General features: G+C 44.2%; 1 protein-coding gene across 1 annotated transcript; it reads right to left on the reverse strand.

Moving 5' to 3' along the window:
* FBXW12 (F-box and WD repeat domain containing 12) lies at positions 1-16,644 on the reverse strand. Its single transcript, XM_023231738.1, is given in 13 exon segments — positions 1-123; positions 230-290; positions 1,032-1,364; positions 2,800-2,892; positions 7,389-7,519; positions 7,596-7,774; positions 8,596-8,806; positions 9,937-10,095; positions 10,988-11,197; positions 14,035-14,153; positions 15,708-15,865; positions 16,067-16,104; positions 16,555-16,644. Coding segments are annotated over 13 exon segments (1,905 nt in total).
* Between the last annotated feature and the right edge of the window lie 8,677 nt (positions 16,645-25,321).

Genomic DNA, 25,321 nt, shown 5'->3' on the forward strand with positions numbered 1-25,321 from the left:
TCATCCATTGAAGTGATGCCATCCGGTAAAGGTACTCTCATAAAGGGAGTGGCCTTGTATAATTCCCTGGAGTCTAGAGTTAGCTAACCTCCACTCAGCAGTAGTGACTAAGCTCAGGCCATACTGGGAAACGGAAGAGGCGAGATGGTAAAATTCAACACCCCTTCTTTATGCCAGCTACAGCCAGCCATTATTTGCTGTGCCCTAGTGACCTATTTATCACCCTCACTGGTAGGGGATGGTTAGCTAGTTCCCACTGGATGGTGCCTACCAAGTAGCGCTTCCCGTGTCTGAGAAAAGAAAATCAAACCTGGATTACTGAGTCCAAGTCAGAAGTGGGTGGCCATAGCCACCTAAGACCAGAGGGATGGCCACTAAAGAGGTGTTAGAATAACACTCGATTTATTATTTCTGTGGCTTCTCTTAACTTTTTCATTCCCAATTCATCTTTTTTTTTTTTTTTTGAGAGGGAGTCTTGCTCTGTTGCCCAGGCTGGAGTGCAGTGGCATGATCTCGGCTCACTGCAAGTTCTGCCTCCCAGGTTCATGCCATTCTCCTGCCTCAGCCTCCCGAATAGCTGGGACTACAGGTGCCTGCCACCATGCCCGGCTTTTTTTTTTTTTTTTTTGTATTTTTAGTAGAGACGGGGTTTCACCGTGTTAGCCAGGATGGTCTCGGTCTCCTGACCTTGTGATCCGCCTGCCTTGGCCTCCCAAAGTGCTGGGATTACAGGCGTGAGCCACTGTGCTTGGCTTTTTTTTTTTTTTTTAACAGATGCCTAAACCCTCTTTATTTCACGCAGCTATGCAAATTGTGAGGCCAAGGATATGACTGCAAACAATTAAAATTTAATTTACATGAATAAGCTTTCTTCCCCATGAAAATACTATGTGTTGTTTCACACTTGGTCTAACACACACACAAAATCCCCACCCTGACACTGACACACTCAACATCCAATATTAAGTACAATTTCCATTTTATTTTTCTCCAGAGAATAGTCTTCAGTCTTGAAGGACTCAGCTGTTTACGTGGGCTTTGGTGGGAGTCATGGGGCAGCACCCACAGGTCTAAATCTGGGTGGGGGTTTTTGGTCCTTGTGGCCTTCATGAGATTGATTCCTGACTACTTTGCTGTGAATTGCACAACTCACACAGTATTATAGCTTCACATACAGCTTGGGAAGCACATAGGCATCGAAGACACTCGCTTCAGTAATGTCCCTGACTGCTGTGGCCTCCACTATGTTTCGAATGATGAATTTCTTAATGGCCTTGTCACTGGGCACGCATCGGGCACAGTTCATGCAGCGAATAGGCTGCACGTGGTCATGGCCCTTTTTGGCATGACTGTTGTTCCCTTTTCTTCGTCATCTTGGAGGCACAGACTGGAGAGAGCCAATTCATCTACTCAAAAAAAAAAAAAACAAAACTGTGCCCCAAATTATAATAGTTCCTTTATGAAACCTTCCTCAAATTACCTTAATTTTATGTGACATCTTTATCATCCTGGGACCTTGACTGATATAAATCCCAAATGTGATTTTTTTTGTTATGGTTAGGAATTCTCTGAAGATAATTGTTTTTCCGACCTGGTTTCACCCATCTCTGAAGCTGAGGGAGGTAGCTGTTCACCCTTCTCTAATGAATAGATTTTCCTTCAGTTTACCTACAAGGAGTGTTACTTTTCTGAGGGTCCTGGATCTTGTAGATTTCTGATCTCACCACCAATTTGGTGGAGGCCTGTATTTCATCATGTAGCCTTTGGAATTCTATGAAATAAGACATTAACTTCAGCATCTGTTGAATTTTCTGGATTTTTTTCATTCCCCAATTTTGGAAGTTTGTATTCTATTCCAGCCATCTAACCATGGATTTTTTTAGTTTTGTTTTGTGTTTGTAGTTTTTTTTTTTGAGACAGAGTCTCGCTCTGTTGCCCAGGCTGGAGTGCAGTGACGCGATCTGGGCTTACTGCAAGCTCTGCCTCCCGGGTTCACGCCATTCTCCTGCCTCAGCCTCCTGAGTAGCTGGGACTACAGGCAACCGCCACCATGCCCAGCTAATTTTTTGTATTTTTAGTAGAGATAGGGTTTCACCATGTTAGCCAAGATGGTCTCGGTCTCCTGACCTCATGATCCACCCACCTCGGCCTCCCAAAGTGCTGGGATTACAGGAGTGAGCCACCGTGCCTGGCCTTGTTTGTAGTTTTGAACAATGCTGAGGTGCTATACATGCTTTGCTCTGGGCCACCATGTTTCTGGAAAATGAAAGCCCAACAGCCATTCAATTTTACCCACCTTTTAACCTAAGTTATCTGGGAATTGCAGATCCTTGTGGGATCCTACTTATTCCTGTTCCCTTTGGCAAATGACATTCTTTGTACATGATTCTACACATTTCTCTCCCTCTGTCTTCTACCTTGGTCTCCATTGCCCATGTATTACCTTATAGAATCTGTTATCTCTTACAATCAAGAAAATGGTTTAACCGGATCCCTTCGGCCATGTCATATGACCACTTCCATTGTTCTTTAATTTTCATTTTCTTCTAAGGGTCTCACTCTGTTCCCCAACCTGGAGTGCAATGGCACAATCACAGCTCATTGCAGCCTCAAACTCCTGGGCTCAAAGAATCCTCCCACCTCAGCCTCTAGAGTAGCAGGGACTACAGCCATGTGCCACCACTTCAGGCCACAACATCTAAATTTCACTAAAATAATCATTCAGGGCTTGCAAATGGAATTCTCTTTACTACATTGCAGAAGATGATGCAAGGTCAGTTTTGTTAGTTTCCATATTACATATTCAAAGAACACATCACAAGAGTGCTGGATTCACTTACTGTCACCTTAAGTACTATGCTTGCATTATCACACATCACACTGGAGATGCAGCTGTCAATGGAAAAATAAGATCATCAGTGAACAAAAGAGAAAGTAGGTATATCCATTGTTAATACTGAATTAGAACTTGACTAAGATATCAATATTCTTTCCAGGGAAAGTTACACTGATTATTATTTGCAGGAATAGCAATCTCAACCTGCTCTCAAATATTATTGCCAGAATTGTCAGTATCTGATTTGACAGATTATCTAGTTTAAAGATGATTGGAGAGGTTTTTTTTTTTTAATACAGGGCCTCCCTGTGCTGCCCAGGCTGGAGTGCAGTGGCACCATGTCCGTTCACTGCAACCTCCATCTTCTGGGTTCAAATGATCCTTCCAACTCAGTCTCCCAAGTAGTTGTGACTACAGGCACACACCACCACGCCCAGCTAATTTTTAAAAATATTATCTCGTAGGCCAGGCATGGTGGCTCACTCCTGTAATCCCAGCACTTTGGGAGGCCGAGGTGGGTGGATCACGAGTTCAGGAGATCAAGACCATCCTGGTTAACACGGTGAAACCCCATCTCTACTAAAACTACAAAAAATTAGCCAGCGTGGTGGTACACGCCTGTAGTCCCAGCTACTTCGGAGGCTAAGGCAGGAGAATTGCTTGAACCCAGGAGGCGGAGGTTGTAGTGAGCCGAGATCGTGCTACTGCACTCCAGCCTGGGCGACACAGTGAGATTCCATCTCAAAAAACATATATATATATAATACATATTTTATATTATATATATAAAATTATATATATATTAGATATATATGTATATATATTTTTTCTTGTAGAGATGGGGTCTCAGCATGTTGCTCAGGCTGGTCTCAAACTCCTGCACTCAAGCAATCTGCCTGCCTTAGCCTTCCAAAGTGCTGGGATTATAGGCATGAGCCATTGTGCCCAGCCCTGGATTTTTATTTTAAAATAGAATTCTGCTCCCTTTTGAGTATACCTGTTCTACTCCAATAGAATATCATAAGAGATGACACGCTTCCCTCCCCACTGTGTGATGAGGAAATGGTGGGAGCATAGCTCTGTTGTCAATTCTTATTCTGCATTAATGAAGTGACAGTTTTACCCCTCTCCACCAGGAGCCCAGAAACTGTAGGGTTAGTACCCTGTTGACCACTCCTGCCTTGCACTAACTCAATTAAAGGTGATACTTCTCCCCCTCCCCACCAGGCCCTGAAGACACTGAGATGGAATCCTGTCAGCTATCTCCCTGAGAGCACTGATGTGAGTAGAAATGGTACCCCAGACCAGGTGTGGTGGCTGACTTCTGTAATCCCAGCACTTTGGGAGGCCAAGGTAGGTGGATTACCTGAGGTCAGGAGTTCTAGACCAGCCTGACCAACATGCAAAACCCCCTCTCTACTAAAAATACAAAAATTAGCTGAGCACAGTGGTACATGCCTGTAGTCTGAGCTACTTGGGAGGCTGAGGCAGAAGAATTGCTTGAAACCGGGAGGTGGGTGTTGCAGTGAGCCGAGATCGTGCCACTGGCATTCCAGCCTGGGCAAAAGAGTGAGACTTCATCTCAAAAAAAAAAGAAATGGTACCCCTTTCTCTGCCCACAAAGCACTGCAGAGATAATAGTTGAAAACGTCCCCAAATTCATTGACCTATAGATTCAAAAAGTTAATCAAACCCAAACAGGTTAAACTCAGAATTTCATACCAGACATATCCTAATCAAATTTCTGAGAATTAAAAACAAAGGAAATAACCTATACTCAACCAGAGCAAAATGACACATTATCTAGAGAGATATAAAGATTTGAATGACAATGGATTTCTCATCAGACATCATGGAAGCCAGAAGGAAGAGGCAAAACATTTTTCAAATACTAAAAGAAGTTAATACACCAATTAAAACAGAGTATCCCTGGTCAGCAGCAGAATGTTATAAACAAACAACAAATAAAGCACACAGAGTGTAGAAGGACCCCAAATAGCCAAAGCTATCTTGAGCAAACCTCATTACCACATTTGCTGGAGGCATCACATTACCAGATCTTAAAATACATCACAAAACTATAGTAATCAAAACATCATGGTTGTGTTTTTTTTTTTGAGATGGAGTCTCGCTCTGTCATCCAGGCAGGAGTGCAGTGGCGTAATCTCGGCTCACTGCAAGCTCTGCCTCCTGGGTTCACGCCATTCTCCTGCCTCAGCCTCCCAAGTAGCTGGGACTACAGGTGCCCGCCACCACGCCCACCTAATTTTTTTGTATTTTTAGTAGAGACAGGGTTTCACTGTGTTAGCCAGGTTGGTCTTGCTCTCCTGACCTTGTGATCCACCTGCCTTGGCCTCCCAAAGTGCTGGGATTACAGGCGTGAGCCACCACGCCTGGCCGGTTCTTGTGTTTTTATCCCCAGAGACAAACCGTAAACAAACAAAAAATCCAGCATGGTACTGACATACATACAGATACATTGTCCAGTGGAATGGGATAGAAGGCCCAGAAATAAACCCTCACATTTAAGGTCAATTGATTTTTGTTTTAAACAAAAGTACCAAGAACAGTCAATGGAGAAAGGACAGTCTCTTCAATAAATGGTACTGGCAGTGAAAAAGGAAAACTACAGACTAATATCCCTGATGAACACAGATACAAAAATCCTCTAGAAAATAGTAGCAAACTGAATCCAACAGCAAATCAAAAAGCTAATTCACCATGATCAAGTAGGCTTCATTCCCGGGAGCAAGGTTGGTTCAACACATGCAAGTCAATAAACATGATTCCCCACATAAACAGAATTAAAAACTAAAAACCATATGATCATCTTGATAGACACAGAAAAAGCTTTCAATAAAAGCTTTTTTATTGCAGTATCCCTTTGTGACAAAAACCCTCAAGAAACTAGGCATTGAAGGAGCATACCTTGAAATAAGAGCCATCAATGACAAATCCACAGGCAATGTCATAATGAATGGGCAAAAACTGGAAACATTCCCTTTGAGAACTGGAACAAGACAAGGATGCCTACTCCCACCACTCCTAGTAAACATAGTAGTGACTAGTAGTGACTAGTAGTGATAGTAGTGATAGCTCTAGCTAGGAAGCCCTAGCTAGAGCAGTCAGCCAAGAGAAAGAAATAAAGGGCATCAAAATAGAAAAAGAGGAAGTAAAACTATCTCTTTGTGGACAATATGACAATATGATTGATTGTGTGTGTGTGTGTGTGTGTCTGTCTGTGTGTATAGATATATATAATACATATTTTTTAAATCCCCCCAGAGAGGGTCTTGTGTCACTCGGTCTGGAGTGCAGTGGCACAGTCATGGCCCATTGCAGCCTCAACTTCTGGGCTCAAGTGATCTTCACACCTCAGCTTCTTGTGTAGCTGGGACCACCAGTGCACACCACCATGCCTGGCTAATTTTTTTGTTGTTGTTGTAGAGACAGGGTCTCTGTATGTTGCCAAGGCTTGTCTTGAACTCCGGGGCTCAAGGGATCATCTTGCCTCAGCCTCCCAAATTGCTGGGAATACATGCATGAGCCACTATGCTCTGTGCCCGGCCCATACGATGGTAATTTAAACAATCTCTTATGTTTGGGCACTTAGGGAATTTCCAGCTCTTGACTATCACAACTGTTGTAATGAACAGCCAATGTACTTGAATGATTGGAGGTATAGCTTCACAGTAAATTCTTTTTAGTGGTGTTGGCAGTGCAAAGGATATGTGTATTTTCTTAGATTTCGCCGAAAAAGCACTATAAGCAGTATAATGACTAGCAATAATCTGGAAGAAAATGTCTGCAAAGCCTTAAAAGTCAAGACTTCTACGTGTCCTACGTAAAATCTCAAGAAAAACAATTTAAAGGCAAGCAGACCAGGGGCAAAAATCAACAAAATGGAGGGAAAGGCAGCTCACTGAAGCAGCAACCAAGTGGCTAATGAACTCACAAAAGGTACAACTTAGCAAGAAAACACAGGGTATTGAGGACATAATCTATCCACTGCTCGTGGGAATATAAATTGAGAGCCACTTTGGGAAGACTTTTAACATCTATTGCAAGTGCCGTAACTTCAAGAACTAGCGATTCTCTTTTCAGGCATGAGTTTATTGATATCTATCTTCAAAGAATCTTAAAAAAAAAAAAAAAAATCCCTGTTCTCCCTTCGTTCCTCTTGATGTAGAAATTAGAAGTTTTTGGCCGGGTACGGTGGCTCATGCCGTAATCCCAGCACTTTGGGAGGCCGAGGCAGGCGGATCACGAGGTCAGGAGATTGAGAGGTCAGGAGATCGAGATCATCCTGACCAACATGGTGAAATCCCTTCTCTACTAAAAATACAAAAATTAGCCAGGTGTGGTGGCACCATGCCTTTAATCCCAGCTAGTCGGGAGGCTGAGGCAGGAGAATTGCTAGAACCTGGGAGTTGGAGGTTGCAGTGAGCTGAGATCACGCCACTGCACTCCAGCCTGGTGACAAAGGGAGATTCCATCTCAAAAAAAAAAAAAAAGTGTTCAGGGAATGTTTAGGTCACAAAACAGAGCTTACCCATGTGTTGTGGGACCATGCCATATGTTTTCCAGGTGACAGCAGCTCCTGAGATGTGGATGGCGGCCTCCTTCTTCCCACATGTACACGTGCACAGAGTTCTTGGATGTGGTGAGCACATAGCGAGGATCCTTCCAAGGATAGCCAGAGTGAGTGGCCAAGGAGTCAAAGTCAGATCAAAAAGCAGTGGAGGAGAATCATACATACCACCCAGAAGTTGTTGATGGCTGCCTGGTGGTCCTCAAATCGTTGCAGCAGAAAGCCAGTGATGCTGAAGAGTAACAAGTATGGCCCATTGGTAAAGACAATCGTATATCCATCGTTGGCTCCCATCCAAATAGGGGGCTCCAGATGAGCTGCCAACTGGAAACTTGCAATCTCATGTGCTGTTTTCATGTAAAACACACATATATACACACACACACATAAGGAAGTAAATATCAGATCATTGAATAAGAATAATATCCTCACACTGAATAAAAAAGCATAGTCCCCACTTCCACAGACTTCATTCCAGGGAGGAAAATGAAGGGTAGTCCAGTGGCCTGACAAATACATATCACTGACTGTGGTTAACAGGTGCTAGGACACATGAACAGAAGTTTGTGGACAATAAACAATCCCCTGGGCATTGAGGCAAAACCTGTAGTGGGAAGGAACATTGGAATGCAGGCCCTAAAACATGATGGAAATCTATATGTGTTCATCCAAGAGGGCAGGGTCGGGGTAGAGATCAGCATGGGTATTAGAGCCAAACTGGGGAGGGTTCACCCCCAGCTAAAGAAATCCCCTGCTCCTGGCTGGGCACGGTGGCTCACGCCTGTAATCCCAGCACTTTGGGAGGCCGAGGCAGGCTGATCATGAGGTCAGGAGACCGAGACCATCTGGCTAACATGGTGAAACCCTGTCTCTACTAAAAATACAAAAAACTAGCCGGGCGTGCTGGCGGGCGCCTGTAGTCCCAGCTACTTGGGAGGCTGAGGCAGGATAATGGTGTGAACCCGGGAGGCGGAGCTTGCAGTGAGCCGAGATTGCGCCACTACACTCCAGCCTGGGCGACAGAGCCAGACTCCGTCAAAAAAAAAAAAAAAAAAAAAAAAGAAATCTCCTGCTCCCGTTTTACAGACTGACCCATTTATTATAGCTAAACATGAATGACTGTGTAATGAGGAAGAGAAACAAGCATTTCTAATATGGCACAGCCTACCTTGGATGACTGTTTGGCCTCCAGTCCTCTTGGTTGTTAGATCAAAGGTGATAAATTCTGTCTTTTTTCCAGTGGTACTTTGGGACATCAGTGTTATTCTGTTTTTCACCTCTGGGGTCCAGCAGGCACTGACACATAATTTATGTGGGAGAGAGGTAGACAGAGGAGCACTGCCTTCTGATGGTCTCACTAAGGACTCTGTGAGGAATACCTAAAGAGAGCATTGCGTGCGCGGTCAGGGGAAGGGAACTTATAGCCTCTCAGTACAGGAGTGACTCCAGAAGAGCCTTCTTAGAAATTCTCATCTTGTGGCTAAAGCTTTGTTCAACATCTCAGGAGTGATGAGAGGTCACTGCTTATCACTCCAGCATACAAGGAACTCACTGTCTTCCTATCCTTCCTGTCCCATTCACAGAAGTGTCCCTGAAGCATGCCAAGGGGTTACAAAACCATCTCACCATGTTGAACCCTTGGTCAAGTTGAGGTTGGCTAAGCAGATTTTCCCTTCTTGGAGAACAAGTCAAGGACTGTGTGGCTTTTACTACCTGCCTTCTGAACTCCTCCCTCTTTGGTGCCCAGTCCACCAGTGCCCTCCTACAAAAGGTCTGCTCAAAGGCCAAAGCCTTCCTCAGAGTGATATTCAGAGGCTGTTGCATATTCAGTTACTTTTGGACTTCTCTGTACTTTCCAGCCAACATAGATAAAAGTAAAGAAGGCAAAAGAGAACAAGGTCAAAGATATTTTTGTAAAAAAAAAAAATTTTTTTTTTTTAAGAGGTAGGGTCTCGCCATGTTGTCCAGGCGGGAGTGCAGTGGCTATTCACAGGAGCAATCCCACTACTGATCAGCATGGGAGTTTTGACCTGTTCTGTTTCTGACCTGGGTCAGTTGACCCCTCCTTAGGCAACCTGGTGGTCCCCTGCTCCCAGGAGGTGAACGTTTGATGCCAGACTTAGTGTGGACACCCTATCAGCATAGCACTCTATGGCCTGGAACTCCTGGGCTCAAGCGATCCTCCCGCTTCAGCCTTCTGAGTAGGTGGGACTATAGGTGCACGCCACCATGCCCAGCAATCCCTATTTCTTGATACCTGTCTCACCCTCCTCCATCTCTTTGGCGAATTCAGGCTTCATGAATGAGTTTTCATTAACATTTGCCACAGCAACTGGATGTTGTTGCCTCAAAGAACATTGTTTCCTGACCATCACAACGGATTCCCCTTGTGATGTGGTCTGAGAGAGGGAGCAGTGTGCCTGGTCCTCACTGAGCTCTGCAGTTTCTCTGCATGCTTCCTAACTTGACATTCCCATCTTGAAGTTCAAATACACAGAACAGCACCTACCTGTGGCAAGGTACGTCTATGTGCCCCACATGCAAATACCCATTTCTTGTCAGGAGAGCAGTGTAGAAGTACAATACTATATTGAAATGCAGTAACTTTAGAAACATCCCTTAATCCAGGCAGTGTAAATGTGTAGATGTCACCTGCAGCATCGCCAACCTGAAACCAAAACATCCCCACCACATCAATAGGAAGATATGTGAAATCCTGAAGTACAGAGTAGGCAGCACTGTCAGCTGCAAGATATGTCACCGTTTCTTCAATCACATAAGGGAGATCAAAACCTCCGACCAGTCTAGCTTGAGACACTGTTGGGATAATCCCGTGGAATAAGACTTTCCAAGCCCCAAAGCATTCTTCTCAAGGACAGTGATTCATTAGCACATCAACACTATGCTTTTTCTCAATGTCACCCAAAGCCATCTCTCTCCCTCAACTGTCCCCAACCAAGTTCATGGACTGGACAATAACACACACTTGAAAGAAGAGGCACATATAAAGTAATTCAGAAAGTTTTTGGCTTTTTGTTTTTAGAAGAATGGCTGGGGAAATGTACTTGAGGCAAGTCAAGGTCCAAGATAGCATGGAGGCTTGTATAACATTCATTGATATATTGTGATTGACTCACAGGGTATGTAGAAGGGATGACTACAAGAGAAATAGGCTGGGTGCGGTGGCTTATACCTGTAATCCCAGCACTTGGGAGGCTGAGATGGGCAGATCACGAGGTCAGGAGTTCAAGACCAGCCTGGTCAGCATGGTGAAACCCTGTTTCTACTAAAAATACAAAACATTAGCCGGGCATGGTGGCATGTGCCTGTAGTCCCAGCTACTCAGGAGGCTGAGGCAGGAGAATTGCTTGAATCCAGCAGGCAGAGGTTGCAGTGAGCCAAGATTGCACCACTGCACTTGAGCCTGGGCAACAGAATGAGACTCCATCTCAAAAAAAAAAAAAAAAAAAATAGGCATAGGACAGTAATGTGACACAGATGCCTGACAAAACAGCAGGCATTTGATTTTTTGGTCCCCTGTAAATTCAGGGCTCACTTACCGTCAGGAATGGGCCATCCTTTGTGAGATAGGCTTCCATGCAATAACAGGACTCTGGCATGGGGAGAATGGCCAGAGCATCCCTGTCCTGACAATTCCACACTTTGATAGTTTTTTTCTGATCCATAGTGATGGCAAGATGCATCTGAGGAAGGGTTACCAGATTTGAGAAATAGGACTCCTGGACTGGGCTTGACCAGATCATGGTACCCTAGAGAACAAGAGTAACACAATCTGTGTTCAAGGAACTCTTACATCTACTGTACTTTCATTCTGTCCATGTTTATTTGGAAGTCTCTTCCAAATCAGATCTTCTTGCTTCTGGCAAAAGATACGAAAATTCTCCACATCTCAATATTTTGGAGGAGTGAACATGAAAACAGGCACTACGCACTATGCTCAGAGACAAGAACTTGGTACATAACAGGTGCAAAGAATGATCAGACTTCCTGAGTTCAAATCACCTCTGACTCCTACTAACAGTACAGCTTCAGCAAGTTGCTTTCTATCATGCTTTCTAATGAGGCTGTCATTACCTTTCACAACTCATGAAACATACTTAGAATTCTGCCTAGGAGACAGTAGGAACCCAGAACGTATTAACTATCGTTAAAATTGTTATTCGTTCATCAACCTTGTACATTACATACAAGATAGAATAGTTCTTTCTAGATGATTCTTTAGCCTTTAAAAACATTGTGAAGTAGGCTGGGTGCAGTGGCTCAAGCCTGTAATCCCAGCACTTCGGGAGGCCGAGACGGGCGGATCACAAGGTCAGCAGATTGAGACCATCCTGGCTAACACAGTGAAACCCCGTCTCTACTAAAAAAAAATACAAAAAACTAGCCGGGCGAGGTGGCGGGCGCCTGTGGTCCCAGCTACTCGGGAGGCTGAGGCAGGAGAACGGCGTGAACCCGGGAGGTGGAGCTTGCAGTGAGCTGAGATCCGGCCACTGCACTCCAGTCTGGGCGACAGAGCAAGACTCCGTCTCAAAAAAAAAAAAAAATTATGAAGTATATCATACAAGAAAAGAGCACGAAGTTTAATAAATTATCACAAGTGAATGCCAATGTACCACTTCTAAGCCCTCCCAAAGTCCTCTTTGCATGTGCTCTATTTAACAACTCCCCCATGGCTCCCCACACTCAAATGTAATCACTATTTTGATTCCTCACACTATAACAAGTTGCCTATGCAGTAATATCTATGGCCACATAACCAAGCATCCCAAAATTTAGTGGCTTGAAACAGGCTTTTGCTAACTCAGTTTCTTTTGATCAGAAATTCAGGGGCAGCTTAACTGGGTAGTTCTGGCTGTAGGTCTCTCATGAGGATGAAGTCAAGTTTCACTTCCAAGATGGCTTCTCATATAGCTGTGTAAGTTGATGTTGGCTACTGGCAGGGGTCCTCAGTCCCTCACCACACAGATCTTCTCTGGAGGGCTGCTTGAGGGCTCTCATAACACTGTGACTGGATTTCCAAGAGCTAATGACCCATGAGTAAAGAATTGTCTTCTGTGACATAGCTTCAGAAATTACACATCATAATTTCCACAATACTCTATTGGTTCCACAGGTCAGCCCTATTCACTGCGGCAGTGGACTACACAAGATTGATCGTGATTATTGTTGGGCAAAGATATTTGGGCCATCTCAAGAGACTGGCAGCCGTAGCCTGCCCCATAGCCTCCAGTGATTCCCTTTCTCCTACCTGAAAATATATCCACCATCTCCCAAAGCTCTCAAATGTCTCATACCATGATAGTATAATTGCAGAATCTAGGATCTCATTGTTTCTAGGTCCAGGTATAGATGAAGCTCTGTAGATTCAGTTTATCTTGATATGAAAATCTTCGAACTAAATATACATGTTATCTGTCCCTCACCATCCCCAAAGTACAAGTGTGGGGTAAGCACAGGATAATGGTCACTGTCATTCAGAAAAGATGAAAATGGAAAAATAGGAATCACTGCTACAAGAAATTTTGAAATCCAATAGAAAACATGCTGGCAATTTGTTGATTAGGACTCAAGGCCCAAGAAAGATTTTTGATGACTCTTGGTTCTACTCTCTAGGTTCTTGATTCTGTCTGAGTCATCCTTTACTTTCTATATATGGTGGCCCAATTTTTTAGCTAAATTGTTTTGGTAGTCTGCTTCCTGCCAAAGTTCTGAAATCCAAAAAGCCTCTTTTCCTTTTGTGTGTTTTGGCCCCTTTAAATCCAAGCTGGCAGTGTTTCTGCCAATGTAATTCTCTTTAACAAAAACTTTGTGGGTCTAAGAACCTCACTGCAGTTTATACAATTAGACAAAAGCCACACTCAATTTTGAGATAAATCCTTTGTGCACCTTGGAGATCATCTGAGCTAGAGACTACTTTCTGAAAAAGCCAATATAACAAATGCCACTCATTGACAAAGAGGCAATAGAACAGGTAATAAACATGCACAAAACCCAAAAATTATTTCACAAATGCACTCCATGTTATTGATAGAAAATAAGACCTTATACAAATTTATAGATACAAACACAAATTAAAAAGTACGTTCTCAGCAAAGCGCAGTGGCTCACGCTTGTACTCAAAGCACTTTGGGAGGCCGAGGTAGGCGGATCACGAGGTCAGGAGATTGAGACCATCCTGGCTAACATGGTGAAACCCCATCTTTACAAAAATACAAAAAAATTAGCTGGGCATGGTGATGGGCACCTGTAGTCCCAGCTACTTGGGAGGCTGAGGCAGGAGAATGGCGTGAACCCGGGAGGCGGAGCTTGCAGTGAGCCGAGATTGCACCATTGCACTCCAGCCTGGGCAACAGAGTGAGACTCCATCTCAAAAAACAAACAACAAACAAAAACAACAACAACAAACATGAATTCTATGTGTGTCTATGGTCCAAATGAAAAGGTCACAAATTACATGATAGAAAACCCGATTTGACACTTTGTTTTTGTTACCACTTCCGAGTATTTCTCTCTCAGCACTTCCGTTTCACATACAGAACAGGATGGATGCAATGCAGTACTTTTGCTACATATTGGCCAGACTCACCTCTTGCACATCCCAGGTGCAAAGCTCTCGCTTTGGAGATATACTACAAATGATTGATTTTTCCTGTTCTTTCATTGTCAGGCTATTTCCTGAGAGATAAGCCAACTCCATCTCATATGCTAGAAGGAAACACAGAAGACTTGGCCACCAGATAGTTAAGGGATGATCCAAACCAAAAGAAGATAATTTGAAATATTTCTGTACCCTCTTAGGAAGGTTTGGGTAACAATATGGAGAAGATAGAAATTGGGCTCCAGAGTCATCCAAACACAGGTTCCCATGGCAGACTGGCCATTTGGGAGATGTTGGCCAACTTGCTTTTCCTTTTCATCCTCAGTTTCCAAAGATATAAAAGGCATATTAAAATATCTCCATCAGAGAACTTTTCTGAGTTTTAAAAGAGTTATCAAGTCCAGGCACAGTAGTTCACGCCTGTAATCAGAGCATTTTGGGAAGCTGAGGTGGGCTGATCACTTGAGGCCAGGAGTTTGAGACTGGTCTGGCCAACATGTTGAAACCCTGTCTCTACTAAAAATACAAAAATTGGCATGGTGGCAGGTGCCTGTAATCCCAGCTACTTGGGAGGCTGAGGCATGAGAATTGCCTGAACCCAGGAGGCGGAGGTTGCAGTAAGCCAAGATCACGCCACTGCACTCCAGCCTGGGTGACAAAATGAGACTGTCTAAAAAAAAAAAAAAAAAAAAAAGTTATCAGGGTTAGGTCAGGTACAATGGCTCATGCCTGGGAAGCCAAGGTTGGAGGATCGCTTGAGCTCAGGAGTTCAAGACCAGCCTGGGTAACAAAGTAAGACCTAATCTGTACAAAAAAATTTAAAAATTATGGCTGGGCATGGTGGCTTATGCCTGGAATCCCAGCAATTTGGGAGGCCAAGGCAGGTGGATCACTTGAGGTCAGGAGTTCAAGACCAGCCTGGCTAATATGGTGAAACCCCATCTGTACTAAAAATACAAAAATTAGCTAGGCATAGTGGTAAATGCCTGTAATCCCAGCTACTCAGGAGGCTAAGGCAGGAGAATCACTCGAACCCAGGAGACAGAGGCTGCAGTGAGCTGAGATTGTGCCATTGCCCTCCAGCCTAGATGACAGAGCAAGACTTAACCTCAAAAAAAAAAAAAAAAAAAGTTAGCTGGTTGTGGTGGGGCACCCCTGTAGTCTCAGTTACACAGGAGGCTGAGGCAGGAGGATCTCTTGAGCCCAGGAGGTTGAGGCTTTATCTCTATAAAAAATTTTTAAAATTAGCCTGGGTGACAGGGCCAGACCCTGTCTCTAAATAAATGCATACGTAGGCTCTACTGCTACAGCCTCAACCTCCTGGGCTCAAGAGATCCTCCTGTTTTTTAAAGTTTCCCATTAATTTTTTTTTAAATTTTTATCCTGGGAGGGATGAGAAGCCTTAGGAAAAAGGGAGTAACAGGACCTGATTTTATGTTGTGAAAAAAATCACTCTAGTTTCTTCATTCAGCACAGATGGTGGGGACAAGAGAGGAAGCAGGGAGACATCGCATGGCTATCACGACAAACCAGTCTGGTTCAATTTTAATTCCTTTTCCCTTCACTGAGTGAGAACACACAACTGCACACAGCAAAAATCAAATAGAGTGGACCTCTGAAAACAAGTTGCTCATGTTTCTCTAGGGCACCTGTCCCCATACCGATGTTCTTAGTTACTTTGTAGATAAAGTTATGCGGCTGTGCCAATGCCAACTGAAGTTCCTTCCTTCTTTGATGCAGGAAAAATTGCTTCCATGTGTGTGCGCCCAGGTGTTGATCGGTGAAGTTGCTGCAGTCCCATCTCTGCAGAGATAGCGACCTGGAAACAGAGTCACAGTCCCGTCAGGCTGTTCTCAGTCAGTTCACCTCCTCAGAGCCCCGGTTATATCACAACCCCCTACTCACACTAACTTTCCTGTGTATATCTCACAACACAGCCACACACAGGCCTCGGCACACAGCACGGGTGCGCAGTCAGATGATCTCTCCCCTTCCCTCCTTACCCTTTCCCTTTCCTTACCTCCACAGGAAATCGCTCTCTGCAATCCTATTCCAATGCTATGGGAGAGAAGGGAAGAGACAAGTAGGCAATCAGTTACATCAGAGAGTAGGGGCAATGCTCTGCTATTATTTGTTCTGGGAACTGGGCCCACACAGGCTAATCAGCTGGGATTCCAGCTCTCGAAGCATTCCCCAGTGTGGGGAGATAAGGAAATGGTAACAACAGAGACCTGTCACTGCTCATACAAGCACTGGGTATTCTCACGAGTTCACACGAAGACATTCTGATTTCCTAGGGCTTGAAATGGGAGCCTCAAGGACTGTTTAGTCAGCACAACTCCTGGATGTCAGCTTGTCCTTTCTGTTTAACAGAATATGAGGCCTTCAGAGTGAAGGATGCTAACCCCCAAAGCCTCAATGTAGCCCCCTGCTATTCTGCAAAGTGGTGCTCAAACTGGTCGAGAGAAGCAGCTGGCTTGGGGGCAGTGGGAGGTGGAAGGCCTTTACCTTGTTCACCTGGGAAGCCTGCAGCAAGCCAAACAGGTCCAGGAAAGAGAAGATTCGCTTCAAAGCTAAGTCAGGCAATTGGATCTCCATTTCACACAGCCTGAACCCCCCATCCACTTTCCTTTCTCCTCTCCGGGCTGCTCTGAATTTAAAGGCTTTGCCAAAGTCTGTAGCACTTGTAAGGATTTTCACCTGTGCCCATCCGTGTGCGGTAGAAACAAGCTGCAGGTGTGCAGACTCCCGGGCTGACCTCCATCCTGGCCTCTCCCCGGGGCCTCATCCACACAGCTGGCGGCATCCCTACCTAAACCCACTTGTTAGTGCTGTTCATTGTTTACAGGAGCTCAGCAACACCTGTGCACTGTGAGCTGGAAGTGCAGAACCTGGGGCAGCCCCAGCTGCAGATGAAGTTGTCAGTACCCTCTAGGAAATGTCACCAAATGCACTCATTTTGATCAGATCCTAGTGTCTCTATGACTCTATTTAAGTTCCAAACTCCTGGAATTGGAGTCAGTTTGCCCCGTGTCTGTGCCTACCTTGGGATCTTGAATCTGGTGAGTGGGGCTCATCTCTCAGCGCCAGCACAGCCTCTGGGTTTCTACCTTCTCACATTTAACTTTGCAGTGGAGGAGAAAGAACGTGCCAAGCCGGCTTCTCCACAGAGGTCCGCGCAAAGGGGGCAGGCCTTGCTGGGGATGGCTCTCCCAGCCGGTGGCTTTCCCTGGGATGTGACGCTTTCCCACAGTTACAGATCTCCCAAGAACCTGACAACTCATTCTGGGATTTTCTAAAGACCGTGTCATAGCCTGAGTGTTTGTGTCCTCCCAAAATTCCTATGTTGAAATTCTAACCCTCAGTGTGATTGGAGGTGGGGGGCCTTTGGGAGGTAAGTGGGTCACAGGCAGTGAATCCTTATGATGGGACCAGTGCCCTAATAAAAGGGACCCCAGAACACTCTCTAGCCCTGTTTATGTCATATGAGGACATGAGAAGGTGTCAGCTGCAACCTGGAAGAAGGCCCACACCAGAACCTGACCGTGCCAACAGGTGAATCTTGGACTTCTCACCTCCAAAATTTTGAGAAATAAATTTGTTGTTTGTAAGCCACCCAGTCTATGGTACTTCGCTGCAGCATAAAACGGGGGTCCCTCTGTGAGGCTCAGCGGCCAACCCTTCTTAAAACTGCTGCCTCCAGGCAGACACACAGGAGTGGTTGTCGGGAGTCCCATTTATGACACAGTAGTAAGAGAGAGGAAAATTACAAATTGAAATGGTGAGGAATTAAAAAGGAAAAGCAAAGATCAAGAAGCACCTGAAGGGGCATGGGGAAAGGCAAGACAAGGGGTGTGTGGAGAGAAGTGAGAGAAATACAAGGGGAAAAGATTTGTATTACATTAAAAGGAAATAATGCAGAGAGCCAGGGCCGTGGAAGGACACAGGAAGAGAGAAAGCTTGGAACAGACTCTACTGTAGAGGAACAGAATTAATGCAAAGATATAGAGGTCTGAGGAATAAAACACTTTAAAATATGACGAAGAGAAGAAACAGTAAAATAAAGGATATTTTAAAAGTATTAAAACACAAATATTATAAAACATACAGATAGGAAATATAAGTGTAAGTGAACTGAGACAAGACAGAGGAGGAACAAAATGGAAAAGAAGACAGATGAGAAAGAAGGCAAATGTAAGGAAACTGAAACAAATTGCCGAATGGTGAATGAATGAATTTGAAATAGAGGAACGGGGGCCAGGTGTGGTGGCTCACGCCTGTAATCCCAGCACTTTGGGAGGCCGAGGCGGGTGGATCACCAGGTCAGGAGCTTGGCCAACATAGTGAAACCCTGTCTCTACTAAAAATACAAAAAATTAGCTGAGCATGGTGGCGGGTGCCTATAATCCCAGCTACTTGGGAGGCTGAGGCAGGAGAATTGCTTGAAGCTGGGAGGTGGAGGTTGCAGTGAGCTGAGATTGCGCCACTACACTCCAGCCTGGGCGACAGTGCGAGACTCCATCTCAAAAAAAAAAAAAATAGAGAAACGGGAAGGTGTGTTGGGGGGTGGTGGGGTGGGATGCTACCAGAAAAGGGCAGAGAAAGACATTGCAACAATAAAGACAAATCTAAATGTCACAAGAGTTAAGAGATGTAAAATTTGAGAGAAGTGAAATGGTAACTCCGTAATAGTCTAAGCACAAGATAAGATGCAGGTGAGAGAATGGCCCGGCCATTGTCTAGGAGAATGTAGATTAAAGCAGGCAGCTGGGGAAACCTGAGAAGAGGGATCGATAAGGAGTCAGGCAGCTTGAGAGTAGGACAGAGAGGGAGGGACGGCACAGCACGGGAAGTAAAGGGGGCATAGCAAGGGGAGAAGTAACAGCAAACCTTTCACGGTGCCTTCTGCAGGCGAGGCACCTGTCTAAACAATTTACATGGGCTCATCTATTTAATCCTCACAATGACTAGATGAGGTAAGTCCTATTACTGGCCACCTTGCAAGGTGCTCCGTGTTCTCTTAGATTCTGAATTTGTCTGGCATCCATTTATCACAGGGCCAGTTGTATTCTCGCTATATTTTTAATTTTCTGTATTCTTGATGCTCTGGCATTTGTGATCTTGCTAACTGGGGAGAGACCCCCCCCCCAGGCCTAGCCAGATAGCAAAGGGGAGTGCCTTTTAAGCAAACGAACCAAGCTAGAGCCCACACCCCCAATCATCTCCTTTACCAAACTCTCACACAGCAAGTTAATATTCCTCCTGCCCTAAATCAACCCAGGGCCAGGTACCAGACAACTAGGGACAGCCCCTATGCCTCAAAGCCAGCCAGAACCATTTAAACTGCCCATTCTAAAAGGCTTACCCTATTCTGCCCTCTGCCTTTCTTACAGAAAACACAATAAAGGCTCAGGCCTATGCTGCCCCGCCCCTTCTGCCTCTTGACTGCCCTCAGTGCTCTCCATGTGGCCCTGCACGGGGAACCAGGCCTCTCGTTTATAGGGATCCGTGAGTATAAACTCCTTCCTTCGTGACAATCATTGCTGTGTCTGCACGCTTCGCCACACCCGATTAAAGCCAATCCCAGGCACCAGTTTTAGAACACATAGGTGGGAGCCAACACATACAGAAGTTAGGTGACTTGCCCACAGTGACACCCCTGGGAAGTGGCACTGGGTTTGAACCCCAGCAGTCAGCCCCAGAGCCAGTGCTCTTAGCTGTTATGCTCTAATGGCTCAAAAAGAAGAGGGAATTGGGAAAACTTGGAATGATTAGGAGAAGAATGAAGTGGAGATATTTTTAGCCTTGAGTTTAAAATGCTAAACAACTGAACAAAACGTGGTCCGGTAGTCCCAGCCACTCATGAGGCTGAAGCATGAGAACTGCTTGAGCCCGGAGGTGGAGGCTGCTGTGAGCCATGATCAGGCCACTGCAGTCCAGCCTGGCAACAGAATTAGACCCTGTATCCAAAACAAACAAACAAAAAAGATACAAAATGTGTTCAAAGAAATGAAGTAAAGACAATGCTGACTAAATAGGAAAGAACACAGAAGACACATTTTTAAAAAATGGTGACAAAGGGAAACACCAAAGAGAGGAAACATGAAAGAGATTTTTAAGAGAAATAAGGAAGGATCACAGAAGTCAGCCTGTTGTCCCTGGCTCAGCCTGGGGGACTCAACTGTCCCCAGTGCAAACAGGGTGTGACTGACTTCTGTCTGGCTCCAGAGGTATGGGGCTCAGGTGGGCAATCTCAGCCCACATTGGGGTACAATTATTGCGTCACATCCACTGGCCCTGATACATTCCCTGGTGGGAGTCACTGGAGAGAGTGCAAAAGGGTAACAAATTATACTTCCACTACAAAGTAGCTTTGGGACAAATTTATGGTTTCATTTATACAGAGAAGCAAAATGATAGACTTGGTACCCTGACTCTTCCAGAGGCACGTTTTGTGTTCATGGGAACCTCAAGGATGTAAGAAGCCAGGGACAGGGACTGAGTGCTGTAAGCTATGTAGTGACTCTGCAGAGCCTATCAGAGCCTATGTAAATGTGAGACATCGAACTTTGTGAAATATGAGGAAACTTTTAAAAATCATGATTGGGAATCCATGTGAAATTTAAAATGTAAAATTTACAGTTAAATGGTATCAAGTAGATCCTAAATTGGTATTTTAAATTTGCTTACAATTATTTAAGTAAATATTCAAGCACATGGATAATGATGGAGGAGAATATATTAAAATGAATATATTCCTGCTATGGGTGCATGATTGTTTATCTAAAACTTCCTTTTAATATTTTATTTTTGAACTGGAAAGGATAACAGACAAAACTTGATACAAATAAACATATATAATTCTGTCTTCAGAATGCTAGGCTAAGAGGATTTTTTCTTTCCTTCTGTGGTTGCTGGGCCTAATGTAAAGAAATAGAGGCACCTGCCGGGCGCGGTGGCTCAAGCCTGTAATCCCAGCACTTTGGGAGGCCGAGACGGGCGGATCACGAGGTCAGGAGATCGAGACCATCCTGGCTAACACGGTGAAACCCCGTCTCTACTAAAAATACAAAAACTAGCCGGGCGAGGTGGCGGGCGCCTGTAGTCCCAGCTACTCCGGAGGCTGAGGCAGGAGAATGGCGTAAACCCGGGAGGCGGAGCTTGCAGTGAGCTGAGATCCGGCCACTGCACTCCAGTCCAGGCGACAGAGCGAGACTCCGCCTCAAAAAAAAAAAAAAAAAAAAAAAGAAATAGAGGCACCTTTGATTAAGATTCATGCAACTGATAACTTGTTATAATGGAAATAAAAATCATAATTTTCAAAGGTTGTGCAAATGGTCTCACAGGAGACTAACATGTTTACAGGGATGACACTGGCTTCCAGTTCAAGGGAGTCCATGGGTAAGCCACCCACGGTCCCCAAGAGAAGGAAGCACAGCCATTCACGTGAAAGAACAGTTTTTCCTGATTCTCAATTCTTAAAGCAGGTTTTTTTTGTGTGTATGTGAAATATTAAAAATCACTCCTACCATGGCTACCACTCTCAGTAGCTTTACTGAGAGTGGGGCTTAAAACACACCCCAGCCTCTCCCAAAACTGAGCTCACTTCCTCCAAGCGGGGCAAGGAAGGTTTCCTTTCAAATGTGGGTGTTGTAGTTGAGGTGCATGATTCAGGTGTGAGTTTTGTTCACTGCCACTTACGCAGGTTTGCTCAGTCATGGTGAGGAGGCCCTGCTCTAAGGGGTCCCTGCAGGGGGAAGGAGCTAGGCTTGCCCATCAGAGGAAGGTGGGAGTTCAGCCCAGCTGTGCCTCTCTCTGGGTGGGAGTCTCTGAGAAGATCACGTAATTTCAATGTATCTTGGCTCTTTATCTGAAGAATGGAACTCAGGTGGGTTTGCTGAAAGGAGTAACTTTAAAAAGAAATGTCTAGCATGGTTCTGGTCTTATGGTAGACGCTAAAGTCTGTGAAATCTGTATCTCCGAGCCAGGTGGAATTTGGGGAACACTTTCCCAGAAAGTCTGGTCACCAGTCCTTCAGGTCCACCAATGTACTCCCTATAACAACTCTGAGGGGGCAGTGACACAGGGCAGTTATCACCTGGCCAAAGGCACACAGCTGTTGGTGGCAGTGTCAGGAATCCCACCAGGCTATTTCACTCCAGAGCCATGCTCCTAACCACTAGGCAATCCTGCCTCTGCAATCCCCTCAGTTACCAAGAAACAATGGTTTTCCTGGGAAGCAGGGGCATGTGTGCAGCCCTCCCAGTGCCTGTGCTACTGGGAACCCAGCCAGGCCTCCTGACCTTTTGCTGCTGTGGGTGGGGCCTATCATGGTCGCTTGGCCCTGAGCTCTAACACTGAAGAAGAGATGGCTGAGCTAAAGAGAGCAGCACAGCACCAGCAGAACAGACGGTGGGACCGTTCTGTGGACCCCACTCTGTTACCACTCAGCTCAGATATCTGTGTTTATAATTTCACGTCCTCAGGGAAACATTGCTTTCCATTGGTTTGAATGGGAAAAAGCTTAGGAAATTTTTCGTCTCAAATGTCTACAGTTAATTTTTAAACTTTTTTATTTTGAGATAATTATATAGTCATAGGAAGTTATAAAAATAGTACTGGCTGGGCATGGTGGCTCACACCTGTAATTCCAGCACTTTGGGAGGCTGAGGCGGGTAGATCACAAGGTCAGGAGTTCAAGACCAGCCTGGCCAAGATAGTGAAACCCGGTCTCTACTAAAAAAATACAAAAATTAGCTGGGCGTGGTGGCAGGCGCCTGTAATCCCAGCTACTCAGGAGGCTGAGGCAGGGAATTGTTTAAACCTAGGAGGTGGAGGTTGCTGAGACTGCACCACTGTGCTCCAGCCTGGGCAGCAGAGTAAGACTCTGTCTCAAAAAAAAATAGTACTGAGAAGCCCCATATAGCCATTACCCAATTTCCCTCAATGGTTACATCATACGTAATGATAGCATATGATTGGTGCACTGTGTGTGTATAGTTCTATGCCAGTTCATCAGACACATGAATATCTGTAACAACCATCATAATCAAGACACAAAACTATTCCATTACCACATCCAACACATAGCTGTTCATTGTCACATGAACTCCCTTCTCCCTACCACCCCTAACCCCTGGCCACCACTCATCTGTGCTCTATAATTTTGTCATTTGGAGAATGCTATATAAATGGAACTCTGTGGTATTTGACTGGATTTTGTTTCACTGAGTGTAATGTCCTTGAGGTCCATCCTAACTGTAGTGTGTATCAATAGTTAGTTCATTTTTATTGCTGTGTAGTATTCCATGGTATGGCTGTACTACAGTGGACTTAACTATTCACCTATTGAAGGACATTTTCGTTGTCTCCACTTTTTGGTTATTGCAAATAAAGTTGCTCTGAATAGTTGTATACATGTTTTTGTGTGGACACAGCTTTCCTTTTTCTGGGATAGACGTCAAGGAGTTCAGTAAGTTCTATGACAAGTTATGTTTAGTTTGTGAAGAAATCGACAAACTATTTTCCAGATTGATTTTACCATTTTACATTCCCACCAACATAGTTTCTCCACATCTTTGGTACTTAGTACTGTCAGCATTTGGTATTGTCATTACAATTTCAAAACATACAATTTACCATTTCAGCCATTTCTGAGCATACAGGTCAGTGGCATTATTTTCACTCTTTTGTGCAATCGTCACCACTACCCATTCTTCAGAACGTTTTCATCATCCCAACTGAAACTTGTACCCATTAAACAATAATTCCCTGTTACCCCTTCCCCTCAGGCCCTGTTAACCACTACTGTTTTTTAATTTAGCAGTCCAATAGCAGTGCAGTGATATCTCACCATGGTCTGGATTTATACTTTTATAATGATTAAGGATGATGAATGTCTTTTCTTCCCCTTCTCTCTGCCCCCTCCTCCTCTTCTTTTTGCTTATGCCAATTTTTAGAGAACCATTTGTTGAGAAAGCTCCCTTTCCTTTGTTGAATTGTTCTTATACCTTTCTAAGGATGTAGCTAGCATATTTGTGGGAGTTTATTTCTGGATTTTGTATTTTCTTCCAGGTGATCCACCCGCCTTGGGCTCCCAAAGTGCTAGGATTACAGGCGTGAGCCTCCGCACCTGGCCATAAATTTTAGAATAAACTTGTCTACGTTTACAAAAAGAATCCTGGATTTTTGATAAAAATTGCATTAAATCTATACAGTGTAGCAGTTTGGGGGAGAATTGACATCTTTATAATGTTGACTTTCTAATTAATTAACATGGTCTGTCCATTACATAGGTCTTTGATTTCTTTCATCAGCATATGTTCACTTCGGCATGCTGGTCCTGTCATGTTTTGTTAGACCTATTCCTAAATATTTCAATTTTGGAAGCAATTGTAATCGTCTGTGTTTTTAATTTCAATTTCCATGTTTCCATGTTCATTGTTAGTATATAGAAATATGATTTATTTTAATATGTTGATCTTGCATCCCATGACCTTACTGATCTTACTTATTAGTTCTGGGAGTTAATTTTGAATATTCCTTGACATTTTCTACATAGAACATTTTTATCATGTCACTGGCAAATGACAATTTTATTTTTTCTTTTCTCATCTATATGACTTCCATTTCCTTTTCTTGCCTTATCATGCTGGGTAAGACTTCTAGTACTGTGATGAGACAGAGTGGTAAGTGCCAACATCTTCATTTTCTTCCTGGTTTTAGGGCGATATTGGCTGTAGGTTTTTTACAGATATCGAAGAAATTCTTCTATACCTAGTTTGCTCAGGGTTTTCTTTTTTTCTTGTTTATCATAAATGGGTATTGGATTTTCTCAAATGCTTTCTCTGTATCAATTTATATAATCATGTCACTTTCTTTAACCTGCTAATACAGTGGGTTACATCAATTTTTTTCAAATATGAAACAAGGTTTGCATTCCTGGTATTCCATTTGATCATGATGTGTAGTTATTTTAACATTTTGTTAGATTCAATTTACTATTAACTTGTTGAGAGTTTTTATGTCTAAATTCATGAAAGATATTAGTCTGTAGTTTTCTTTCTTTTTTGTACTGTGTTTGGTTTTGGTATTAGGGTAATACTGGTTTATTAGTCTCTTTGCACACTGCTTTAAAGAAATACTCGAGGGCCGGGCGCGGTGGCTCAAGCCTGTAAACCCAGCACTTTGGGAGGCCGAAGTGGGAGGATCACGAGGTCAGGAGATCGAGACCATCCTGGCTAACACGGTGAAACCCCGTCTCTACTAAAAATAC

This window comes from Piliocolobus tephrosceles, chromosome 2 (genome assembly GCF_002776525.5).
Source record: "Piliocolobus tephrosceles isolate RC106 chromosome 2, ASM277652v3, whole genome shotgun sequence".
Lineage (NCBI taxonomy): Eukaryota > Metazoa > Chordata > Mammalia > Primates > Cercopithecidae > Piliocolobus > Piliocolobus tephrosceles.